The sequence below is a fragment of the Thalassophryne amazonica genome, chromosome 18 (genome assembly GCF_902500255.1).
Source record: "Thalassophryne amazonica chromosome 18, fThaAma1.1, whole genome shotgun sequence".
NCBI lineage: Eukaryota > Metazoa > Chordata > Actinopteri > Batrachoidiformes > Batrachoididae > Thalassophryne > Thalassophryne amazonica.
Window position 1 is genome coordinate 49032063 of NC_047120.1, and position 12609 is coordinate 49044671.

Below are 12609 nucleotides of genomic sequence, written 5' to 3' on the forward strand. Positions count from 1 at the left end.
GGTACTGTTAAGAAATGATTTGATCCACCGATATCAATAGTCTTTTTGCTTTCTCTTATCGGTCCTTCAGAGCAGCCGTTATTTTTGAGGGTGTTTGTCGTGAAAATGATCATTCCTCTACGTTGATTACAGACCCTGCAGCGGCTCTGCAGCGTGACTCCAGTTTGAAGCGTGAACCAATGAAGCAATGCTTCGATCCACTGGCTTGTTGGTTCTTTGATTCGCTGCTCTTCAGAAGCAGCAAGTCCGCTTCTTAACCTCTCTCAAAGCCATTAAAATATGTTAATCGTGAGTCACTTTTGTGTGGATTAAAGTCAGTAACTGGGACTCTTGTCTTCTTGCAGTCAAGAAATGAGAATCGTCCTCGTTCCATTGGCAGGTCCAAATGATGCGCAGCTCTCTGCTGAGACAGAGTCTGCTCGGAATTAATAACTTCAAAATGAATCGCCACTTTAAATAAAATGGCACCTCTTTCCAAACGCTGTAATACAGACAGTAAACTACAATCAACTAAAACATTTTTTTTTTCCTCCCAAAATGAGACGTCTTGCATTCTTTATGAATTACATCCTGACGTGCAGCACAGCGAGCTGCAAGAGCTCAGCTCAGAGGTATGGAAAGATATTCATGCCAATAATCTCTGAAAGGAAATGCTTTTGACAAAAACTACAGATTTTGTTTATTTCTATTTATGTCCAGAGATCAAGGATCCACCATGTAGAGTTTATTATGTCCAGAGTTTAAGGTTCCAGTGACCAATTTAATATTTATTTACTTTAAGACTCAATAAAATGTTATTGACATAGTAAACCCATAAAGCCTACTTTTAGTACACAGAAAATTCACAAGCGGTATTGATAAGGGAATTGATAAGGAATCGGATAGATAAGCGGAATCGATAATGGTATCGATAAAATCTTATCAATACCCATCCCTAGTAATTATTGTATCTAATAACTAGAGGGCACTCAGTGTGCATTCCTCCTCCAAGGACCATCTTAACCCAGCTAAACTGCGGGTGTTTTCTTGCAGTCCAAATAACATGGAAACTGGGAGGCGTCATGGTGTTTTCCTTTCAAGTGCTTCTGATTTGTTTGGGGTCGCCACAGTGGTATACAGTCAGATCAGCATCGGTATTTGGCACAAGTATTATGTCGGGTGCCCTTCCTGACTCAATTCCAGTTTCACCTGGAGAAACACACACAGCCCCTGCTGTTCCAAAAGAGGTCTCCCATCCGAGTGATAACCAGGCCCCACACTGCTTAGCTTCTGAGATCTGACAGGATCAGTCTTACATAGACCAGAGCGGCTGCAAACTGGGAGGTGTCATACAAATATTAATTAAAAATTATCTTGTTTCTCTGTTCCAAAATTTAATTTACACTTGCTTGCTCAAACACCTACATTTCACCAAATTTCATTGAAATGCATGAGTGTAATTTTTGAGCTTCCCTTGATGGAATAATAGAAAAACTAGTTGGGGTAAATGTGAAGACGGATAATACTGCAGGTTTGGAAAGTTTCTACATTTGTTTGCTTTGTCTTGGCATGGAAAAATCTATCTGACATGATTTCAGGCTGACAATTTCAAAACACTGCAGTGTTATAAAATTAGTTATAATTAATTGATATAGAAATATATTATGAAAAAGACCTTTCCAGATGTTTAACAGTTAAACTAAATTATATGCAAGAAAATTTTTTTACAGTGCACAAAGATGTGATGCATTATTACAAAAAATATTTTAAACTCTGCAGTGTGAGCTGCATGAATGTGTCATTTTGACTTTAGTTTATTGCTGTGCTTTCTTGCAGACATCTCCAAACTTCTCTTCTCAAGACAGTCCTTCCAATGACCCCAGCTCTCTTGTGTCCTCTCCCTCTATCTCCCCTCACCCAAAACGCCGCCAGCATCCCCGAAATGGACACCTCAGCCAATACACCATCAAAGATGGTTACTCAAGTTTAGAGAGGCTGAACAGAAGGTCTAGGGTGAACAAATGCTTGTTGGAGAGACTTTTCCCACTACAGGCTTCTCTGGAATCCATAACAACCCTGGGGCATGATGGGAGGTTGTCTTTGGGAGTGACCAGGAGTTGCAGTGCGAGCGGCAACAGTGATGAGGGAGAAGAAGAAGGTTTCTTAGATACAACAGAGTTTGACAGGAACCGTAAACAACGTTCCACGGTCCTTGTGAGACGGTTCTTTAAGAACAATCAGAAGGTAATTATACTTTTGAATATTTGATGCTTTTTTCTTTAAAGTTTTCAATATGAGCAAAAACTGATTGGTGCTGCTGACAACCCAAATGTTTCTAACTTTTGCCATGTTGTTTCTGATAAGGTGACCAAGTCAGTTTGTACGGGGACTAGAGCTATTGTCAGGGCACTGCCATCGGGTCGCATCTCAGAGGAGGTTGTTTGCCAGAGGACGTGTCAGCCCAGCCAGAAGGACCTGTGGCCAGTCCTAATGCATGGTGCAGGAGAAGACTTCAGACTCTGCAGAGATTTGCTGCGCTTTGTTGGAGTGAAACTACAGAGGGTAAGAGAGTTCAGGCACACTTTGATATTATCTTTTATTCTGGGGTCCGATCTCACTGGACTGCGACAGCCTCCGAACGGCAATTGCGAGGGAAATCGCTTGATTCTGTGCGATGTTCGATGGGTGGTGCTTTTTCCTCGCTTCACTTTCAGGGTATTGCCAGCATTGCACCAGGATTTTGAATTTTTCAAAGTTGGTCTTCCCAGTTTGCTCCCAGAGCCATCGCTGTCATCAGGCGACACTCTGAATGCACTCGAATTTATGCAGTCTGTTCACATGTATGATAGCAGGATAAGAGCTGAACACTGTGCAAACGTGTCATTCCTCTTCAGCTACGAGTGGCCACTTCAGTGAGATGCCAACTGCGACACTATTGCTCGTTCAAGTGTTTTATCTCTAATTCGTGTCTCCACCTGCTCTCCAACAGTCGCGCCCAGTGAGATAGGACCCTAACCTCTCTGGGTCCCTAAGCAAAATTCTGCTAGGGGGCCCGCCTACCACCCTCTTGAGCAGGGGTGGGCACAGTTCCGCTAATACGATTACAGATAATTATTGAAGCTAATGTTTTTGCTTGCGGATTAGCTTTTCAGATAAGTTTTAAAACCATCATTGGACAAGTTATCTTCTGATAAATTTATTTCCGATAACTTTCAGTCTGATAACATTTTTTTTTTTTTTTTGCTGGTAAAGTGAGCAAAGTTTAACGGTCAAAAACATTTGTAAACCCTAAAATCAAACATTTTAGTCCATCTATTGTGTGTTTGTGGCAGACTGGCTGCCTGTCTCTTGCTGATGACATCATCATTAAGCGCTAAACATGATTGGCCGATCGATGCCGGGAGCATTGTGGGTCGTGTAGTTCTGGTTCACTTTGGACGTTACAGTGAGTGTTATCGTCTGCTCGACACAAAAACAAAACGGACTAATTTTAACCCCTTAACGCCTATTGTCGCATATATGCTACAGCAGTGATTTTCAACCTTTTTTGAGCCGCGGCACCCTTTTTATATTTACAAAATCCTGCGGCACACCACTGTCATGTGTCACGTGTCACGCACCACTAACTCGACTGTCTCTACACGGTGCGTTAGCACGTTAGCAACACATGCGGTACAGATATGACGTAACATAGTATACTATAGTCATGTGGAGCTGTATATAAGAACTAGAGAGCGCAGTCCCATTGCTGCACACTAAATGAAAACGTCCCTTCATGGACAGCAACATGACGCCTGAAGTACCCGGATGTTAATGCATTTTCAATGGAGATTCGCGACTGAACACACTCAGAAAAATGCTCGCAAAATACGTGTTAAAATGCCATTTTGTCCTGGATATCGAGCCAGTAAAATTAAATTACATTAAATTATGTCAGGAAAGTATTAAACTTACTCTGACACACACATTCACAAATATTAGTGTTGAAAGTAACACGGATCTGCGCTGATAAGCTACGCTGCTCGGCTGAGCTGCTGCTGTGTTCAACGCAGCGCGGCTCCTAAAACCATTACAATACATTTATATATATTAGATTTTTACACATCCTTTATCCTTTATTGACGGAGTTTCATTCATGAAGTCAGCGGTGTGTGTGTGTGTGTGCACATTGCTGTGTGTGTGTGGCAGCACAGCGCGGGTCACTATAATCTCATTATTTTAAGGTGCAAATAAAAAAATTTAAAAAAACTCCCCAGTCTTGTCGAACAATTTTTAGTCACTAACGACAAGAATTTTAACTAGACATTGGTCTAGCGTTGGAAAATATCAACTACACATAAGTGAAATTAATGATCCATGTCATCGGGCGACACAGGTACGGCAGGAAACATACAGCTGTTTATCATCCAAATATCACAGACAAAGTGACAACAATAACCAAAACCACTTACTTATGGAAGGAAATATTGTCTCCCTTGTTCCTCCGTTTGTGACTTTGCCAACATGCGCAGCTTTCCAGCATATTCTACCTGTTTCTTGACGACACTAAGTGAACTTCTATGCACGCAAATCACTAACTTGCCCGGAATTAAAATGGCGATCAGTCCTCCTTGTCGGCACAAGGCTCAGCGCTACTGTGCACTTTACTGCCATCTACTGGAATAAAAGAGCATTACATCATTTGCCACACTATTACAGCACATACACCCGATAATGGTGATATTTGATAATTGCCCACGGCACCCCGGTTGAGAATCACTGTGCTACAGTATTTGACTCAAATATGCAACATACCAAATTGACCAGTATGCCTGTTGTCGCAAATTTGCAACATACCATTATTATTATTATAACATTATAACATAAAGTCAATACCAAAATTACTATTTCTTTTTTGTGCAAAAGTGAAATTAATAATCTCAGCGTTATTTACCATCTACTTAAAGGCAAAAACACACACAAAACATTTTTTATATACAGCTATATAAATTCAGGCGTTAAGGGGTTAATTATTTTATTTTGTTTCTTTGTGGCTGACGGTATAATTTAATTGCCAAGACTTGGTGGGGGAGAGGAGTCTCATGGCGCAGCTGTGTACAGAGGGACTTTTCTTCACCATTTAGACACTGTTTTGGATAAAAAGGGACACTTTATATGGATTATTTCTTCAAATGAATCCCACTGAAACTAACATTTAAGAATTTATATTTACTACGTGTCTTTTACTCTGCCAATCAATGCATTAATGAACATATTTTGGTTGTTTAAGCCGCAGGGTTCAAAATGTGTGAAAAAAGCAGCAGCTTTTTAGTTCGTACTTCTAATACTGTGTTTTACTGCTTTTGAACGATGATGACAGTGTTTGGGGTTTTATTTTTTTATTCATTTTTCATGCGTTCTTATGTGTTTGTCATCCTTGAATTTACCCTGCAGCGAACAGTGAAAGTGAAACTGGTTTATCAGAAGCCGACAGTGTAATCTGATGTGGTCGTGTCCGAATCAATACTAAAAGTTATCGGTTATCTGTAATAAAGATAAATTTTGGATATCGGTTTAGTGTCATGAAAGATAATTTTTCAGTTATCGGATTGATGGTTATCGAAGCTAACTTTTTGGTTAGCTGTGCCCACCACTGCTCTTGAGCCATGTAAACAATTTGTGATTGACACGCAATCAACAGGCGCCGAAGTTCTCCCACTAGAATCCACCCTTTACAACAGCTTGCTTCAACTGTTGGGTAAAGAATGACTAGACCTGCACTGAACAAAATTATGTATAAATAATTGGGTATCATTTTGGTGTTAGTGATGCTGGTGCTAAACTAATACTTTTAAAATGGTGCTGCTGCTTAAACTGTGCTTGAACTAATACTTTTAAAAACTGACACAGAACAATGACATTGTGACTTTCACAGTAAAAGTCTTTGATGTGACGCTGGCCCAAACACTTTTAGCAGCAGGAGTTGTCTTTGATATTGTTTAATTTGCTTTCAGTAGCATCAGACCGAAACATAACAATATTGTTGTATTTGCTGACATCAAACATGGAGAGGAGAGAACACATTTACCTGATCACTGTTCTCGCAACTCACTTTCATGGAGTTTTTTCTCCTTTTCTCATGCCCAAATGTTAATTTTGCTTCATCTTGGCTTCAGAATTGTCACCATTAAGCTACTGACATTCACTATGACACAAGGGGAGGCGGGGCCTTTCTTAATTTGCAGAACCCTATGCAACTTGCATAACGACTGTACTGGGAGGTCTGGCTCTTCTGGTAACACACTTCTGTAGACATCCAGTACATGCTATGGGAACATACCATATTTCCTTAATTAAATGCCTGCCTTAAATCAGCCACGGGCATTATGCGCATTAAAAAGAATTACATTTGGTTAAGTCACTCTCTTTTTTCCAAATCCACTGCGGAGTGGTACCTTAAAATCCTACAGCCTTATTTATGCTTCAGTGCAGGCCCCATGAATTTGTATGATTTGAACAGGGATTTAAGAAAACCTAGATTTAATTAGTCTGCACTTGGACAGAAGATGCATCGAAAGTTATCCATGAATGTCATATGTATGCCAATCTTTATCAAGGTTTCTTTTTTATGAGTGCAGGAAATCTTGTGTCGCAGTGGGATCTATGTGGTGTTGCCAGGTTTCATCCTTGTATTTCCCAAAACTTAAAAAAACGTTTATGTGGCTTGGTTTTCAACGGGTTTTCTTTCACGAAGCAACAGCGTAACACTTCTTAACTTCAGCAGACTATTTGTGATGTGATTGATTTGTAGTTCAATGCAAAAAGACGATACTGGCGTTTGTGTTCCTCCTGGTTAACCTACACTGCGTGTTCTGCTCGAAGGATGAATAATATGTGTCCAGACTATACTAATAGACCAGCACACACAGAGGCTCTTTGTTCAGCACAGGCCGCTGCTGCGGGAAAATGATTTATTCCCTGTTAGCTCTGCTCAGTGTATTCCTGACAGCCTGAGTGACTGAGCCTTTTCTCTGTGGGTAAGTGGACCCAGCAGAGTTGGCGGCATGTTGAGGTTACAGCCGTGAAAATAGTAGAGAGACTGAATGAGCAAAATGAGAGGTCGATGAAGAAAATGACAGACCCTGGTCGCAGCCGTGTTATTGTCCACTTTCCAAGCAAGTGTGACTTTTGTGCACCAGTTTCTAGGACTGTTCAGCAAGAGCAAGCAAGGTGGCGATTATTCATGCTAGCTTATTTCTGAGAGGAGTATTTTTTCTTCTACATGCTTGAACAATATAACGTTCTTTTCAATCACACAAGTGAAGATGTTCAAATTATGCAGGTGTCAGAGTAAGAGATCCGGTCCAGTTTCACAAATGTTGTTTTGCTTCTTTTATCACTTCTTTTCCTTTGGAAGATCAAAATATAAAATATAACGCAATGCTAAAATACCCTCGGCTGTATGAGCATTGTGTTCTTTATAATTTGCATTTGTTTAATTAATGTTTAAGATCCTCTTGTCTTACGTACAATTTGTACATGTTCAATAAAGCCTGTCTGTCAATCAGTCAGTCAAAAGCAATATTTACGTTTTAATGGCATCTGTAGGATGCCTTGCGTGTGCGTGTACATGAGCTGTTGAAAAGAGCGGAAATTGTGTAAATCACCCTCTGTGCATTTGCAGGTATTAATGAGACAAATTTAACTCCATAAAAGTTAGCTTTGGGTTAGAGGACGTTAGCATGCACGCTGACATCCATGTATTGTCTTATAAATCAGTTCAGAGGCGTTATTAAGTTCTAAAAACAGCGTTTTCAGTTTTAGAAGTGGTTATTTCTTGCTAGCTTTCACATAATATATGTGAAAGTTGTTATTTCTAGCCAAAAACAAAGCAAAGTTAGCAGCTAGCAAAACCAGGAAGTGATGTCACCATGCTAACGTCTGCTGAATGTTTTGCAAATCCTTCCAGAGGTGTTATCAGGTTACAAAAACAGCATTTTCAGTTTTAGAAGTGTTTATTTCAAACTAGCTTTTACATAATACATGAGGAAGGTGTTATTTCTAGCCAAAATGGAAGTGAAGTTAATAGCTAGCGACAAAAGGACGTGACGTCACCACGCTACCATCCAAGAGATTATTCCATAAAATTAGGTACAGAATGTGACTTTTTAACCTCTTAAAATAGGCGCTCTTTTTTTCTTCTGAGCGAGAAGATTCTTATAAACAGACACACGCAGAACACAATGCGCGTGCTTTTTCTTTGCTGCTGGAGCGCTCTGCATCAAAACAGCGAGTGTAGTCTCTGGACCTGTTGCCAGATTTTGGCTGCAACTAAGCACAGCAGACAGTTAAAAAAAAAAGAAGAAGCATGCAAAATTGCACTAAAAAAAATCCGCGAAACAGCGAGACCGCGAAAAGTGAACCGCGATATAGCGAGGGACCACTGTAGTTCAAAAACACCCAAAGGTTATAACGGGTTAAGGATTTATTGTAATGTTTAATATATATATATAATGAGAGGCTAACAGCTCTGATCAAATATTGCTCATATCACATGCTGTTGTTTGATTTCATGCAGCTGGCAGTTTTATTTTTTTTCTATTTAAAATAAATCTTTTATTTTGCTTGTCCAAAGTGCTTCAAATTCAAATCACGTGTCCGCAAGTATGGACTGAGTTCGATTTTCTGTGTGGGGACATGAGTGCCCTGCTCTTTTATTATCTGTTTATGTCGATGTTTGAAAATCTGTGCGTGTGTGTCTTGTATTATTTGCCTGACACAGCTGAGTTTTTCATGGAAGCGGATGGTAGGGTTGTACACTCGTACTACTCACACATTTACACAGATTCTTTTGTGCAAATTCTTTTCTCTTTTTTTTTTTTTACGAGTCCTTGGTGGTTGTGGAAATGCATGCTGGGTGAAGTCCCGGCAGTGCTGGTTTAATAATGAGCATATTGGGGGGAAGAAGGTGGAGTTGGCAGCATTTTCCTTGTCAAAACACTCAGTGAGCCTCTCCTCAGTGCAAAGAACCCAGAATAACAGGAGCAGCAGGCAAAAGGGAGAAATGCAACCAGTTATCAAATAACTGTCACAGACCACAGGTTCTTTTTAATGTATTGCATTGACTGGTTAACCCAGAGTCTCCATCTGGTCTTATCTCGATCACTGTGTGATGATTTTTTGTCGTTTTTTTTTTGTTGAAAAAGTGTCATACATTAGGGCTTCAATTTCAGTGTCTCACTTAACTGATTCTAATTTAAACCCTGAGTGCACTGTGGCCTTTGCTGAGTTTCATCCTCTGGCCTTAACTGAATTGCATAAAGTTGTTCAGCAATTAAGACCTTATAATTGTCCTTTGGGTGTTATTCCTGCACAATTGGGCCGTACATTCTAAATATTTTTAATGTTTTCCTTTTATCTGACTGTGTTCCAGGAATTTTAAAGCATGCTGTGGTTTAGCCACTCCTTAAAAAGCCAACCTTGGATCCCCATATTCTTGCCAAGTATCGCCCCATTTCAAAGTTGCCATTTTTGGCTAAAATCCTTGAGAAAATTGTTTATGATCAATTGCAGTCTCATTTGGACTCTGACATTTTTGAAAAATTTCAGTCTGGCTTCAGATCTCTTCGTAGTACTGAAACAGCACTTCTAAAAGTTTTAAATGATCTCCTTTTAATTGTTGACTCTGGTTGCTCTGGGATTTTAGTTTTGTTAGATCTGACAGCAGTCTTTGATACGGTTGATCACTGTATCGTAGCTGGTTTTAAAAGCACAGCACTGGACTGATTCAAATCTTATCTTAGAGACCGAAGTTTCTCTGTATACCTTGGGCCTCACCCGTCCAGTTCAGCAGCCTTAAATTATGGTATTCCGCAGGGCTCTGTTTTAGGCCTCGCACTTTTTTCACTTTATATGTTGCCACTTGGCACCATATTCTCAAAGTACAACATGGCCTTTCATTTTTATGCGGATGACCTGCAGATTTATTTGCCACTTAAATTGAATTCTGTTGCTATTTTGGTAAACTGTCTGCAGGGAGTAAAAACGTGGTTGGCCCAAAACATTTTAATTCTCAATGAGAAAAAAATTTAAATTGTTGTTTTTGGTCCTATATTGTCTGCTGGCTCGACTGATGTGCTTGGTCCTTTGTCTCCCTACGTACATGACTCTGTTAGAAACTTGGAGGTAATTTTTGACAGGTCCTTTAAAATGGACAAGCAAATTAATTCTGTGGCTAAGGCCAGTTTTTACCAACTCAGAATCTTAAGTAACGTAAAGTCCTACCTTCCAGCTTGTGTTTTTGAGCGAGTTATTCATTTGTTCGTAACATCTCGTTTAGATTACTGTAACTCGCTCTACTGTGGGCTGGAGCAGTCCTCTCTAAAGTGTCTGCAGAAAGTCCAGAATGCTGCTGCACGACTGCTCACAGGGACGAGGAAGCGGGAGCATATTACACCTGTGCTTGCCTCGCTCCATTGGCTCCCGGTCGCATTTAAGATTCTGTTTGTGTTTTAAGCCGTGGTCACAACCCGCTGTACTTGCACGTGCGTGCAGTCTACTTGCAAAAACGTGGGCTAAATTTGGAGATCCGTACGTCATAAGTACTGCCTCAGTACTAATTTAGGAGCACGCAGACACACCGTAGAGGTTTTAGTGCATGCAGAACTTTTGCTGTGGTCAGGCTGCAGATTCATCAGCAGTACAGATGATGCATGTTGTGAGTACTGCCTCAGTACGGATTCAAAGCAGCACATTTTCATTCAATTACTATTGAATTAACCAAATCTGTACGGAGGCAGTAGGCTACTCACCACATACTATGGAATTAAATTGTAGGTATCAGATCTTGAAGATTGTGATACACATATATAAATTAGAATTAAGTTGAAATTTAAAAAGCTGGTAATCAAGTGTGTTGTGAATATATTCCTCTATCAGTGTTTCACACCTTGTGTGACTTTTCACTAACTCTGATGTGGGGAGGCCGACAGACTTGCATGCACGACGCAGCTTCTCACTTGGACTTTATTTCCAAACTTCAGCAACACAGACACTCCACAGCTTCAGTCTGATAACTAGCTGTAACTTTTCGAGGCAAGTAAACACTCGTACAACTGACCGCTGCAGGCTGGACATGCTCATGCATCGCCGACGCCGAAAAACACCTGCCGCTCCGGTCCCGCTCATAACACACACATCTAAAGAAAAACCGACCACACACACACACACACACACACACACACACACACACACACACACACACACACACACACACACACACACACACACTGCTTTATTGTCAGCTCTCTTTATCGTTACACTCCTAGAGACGTGCGTTGAACGTACTCCCTCCCTCCTCTTGCTACTGCCGCCGTACGTTTTCACAAAAACGTAGTGGCCGTGGCATCCGCAGAAAACGTACGGCGAAAAAACCCCCACAGTGGGTTGTGACCGGCGCTTAAGTGTTTAAATGGGTTGGTTCCTCAATACCTCTCTGAGCTTTTGAATCCGTATGTACCAGTCAGATCAGTGAGTTCTGAAAACCAGCTTTTATTAAATGTGCCCAGATCTCGATTAAAGACTCAAGGTGATTGGGCCTTTTCCTTGGCTGCGCCCAAACATTGGAACTGTTTGCCTTTAAACATCCGAGCTGCTCCAACTCGAGTCTTTTAAATTTGCTCTTAAGACCTACCTTTTTGCTTTGGCTTTTAATACAGTTTAAGCTGTATATGTCTGGTTTTTTTTTTACTTGTCTTTTGTTTATTTGGATTTTAATTGCCCTGTTTTTGTAATCCATCCATCCATCCATCCATCCATCCATTTTCTTCCGCTTCATCCGGAGTCGGGTCGCGGGGGCAGCAGCTCAAGCAAAGCCGCCCAGACCTCCCGATCCACACACACCTCCCCCAGCTCCTCCGGGGGAACCCCAAGGCTTTTCCAAGCCAGCCGAGAGACGTAGTCCCTCCAGCGTGTCCTGGGTCTTCCCCGGGGCCTCCTCCCGATGGGACATGCCCGGAACACCTCTCCAGCGAGGCATCCAGGGGGCATCTGTTTTTGTAATGATTTTGATATTGTTTTTAACATGTGAAGCACTTTGGGCAGTTGGTGTTGTTGAAAATGTGCTATATAAATAAAATTGACATTGACATTATCAATTTATAGTTTAAATGGTGACAAACATTTAAGAAGGTGCAGCCCTGAGTATGTTGTTTGTGCTTTAGTGCAAGACACAGAAACAGATGGCAGTCACTGATGAGGAAAAACAATACACCCTGTAAGGCAAACCATTAATTAGCCCCTTCAACTTTACTCTTTGGAGCTGTTTGTTCAGGGCGATATGTGCAGGTTGTTAGAATAATGTGGATGGATGCATACTTAATCAAATAGTGGTTCACATTGTGCACACGAATGTCTTGATGTGAATCATGCACACACTGTGTTGCACACACGTGCCTGACTGCAGCCATGATGCTGTGGAGTTTCTGGGGGTATGCCATGCATTATAAGTTAAACTAAAGTATGCCCTGTGTGTTTATTACTACAACTAATAAAATGAGCCAAAGAACACAGGATTATAAGGAGGAGGGTAACAGCAGTGGAATGAGAGACGGAGGTCTATCGTGGAGAAAGATGATGAAAGATGGAGGCTGG

The 12609-nt window shown here is 40.9% G+C and overlaps 1 protein-coding gene across 1 annotated transcript in view; it reads left to right on the top strand.

Annotated features, from left to right (window-relative positions):
- plce1 (phospholipase C, epsilon 1) overlaps nt 1–12609 on the top strand; it is a 255535-nt gene that overhangs the window by 42339 nt on the left and 200587 nt on the right. Inside the window, 2 exon segments of the mRNA XM_034193802.1 lie at nt 1816–2223; nt 2344–2541. Of these exon segments, the coding sequence (XP_034049693.1) occupies nt 1816–2223; nt 2344–2541 (606 nt within the window).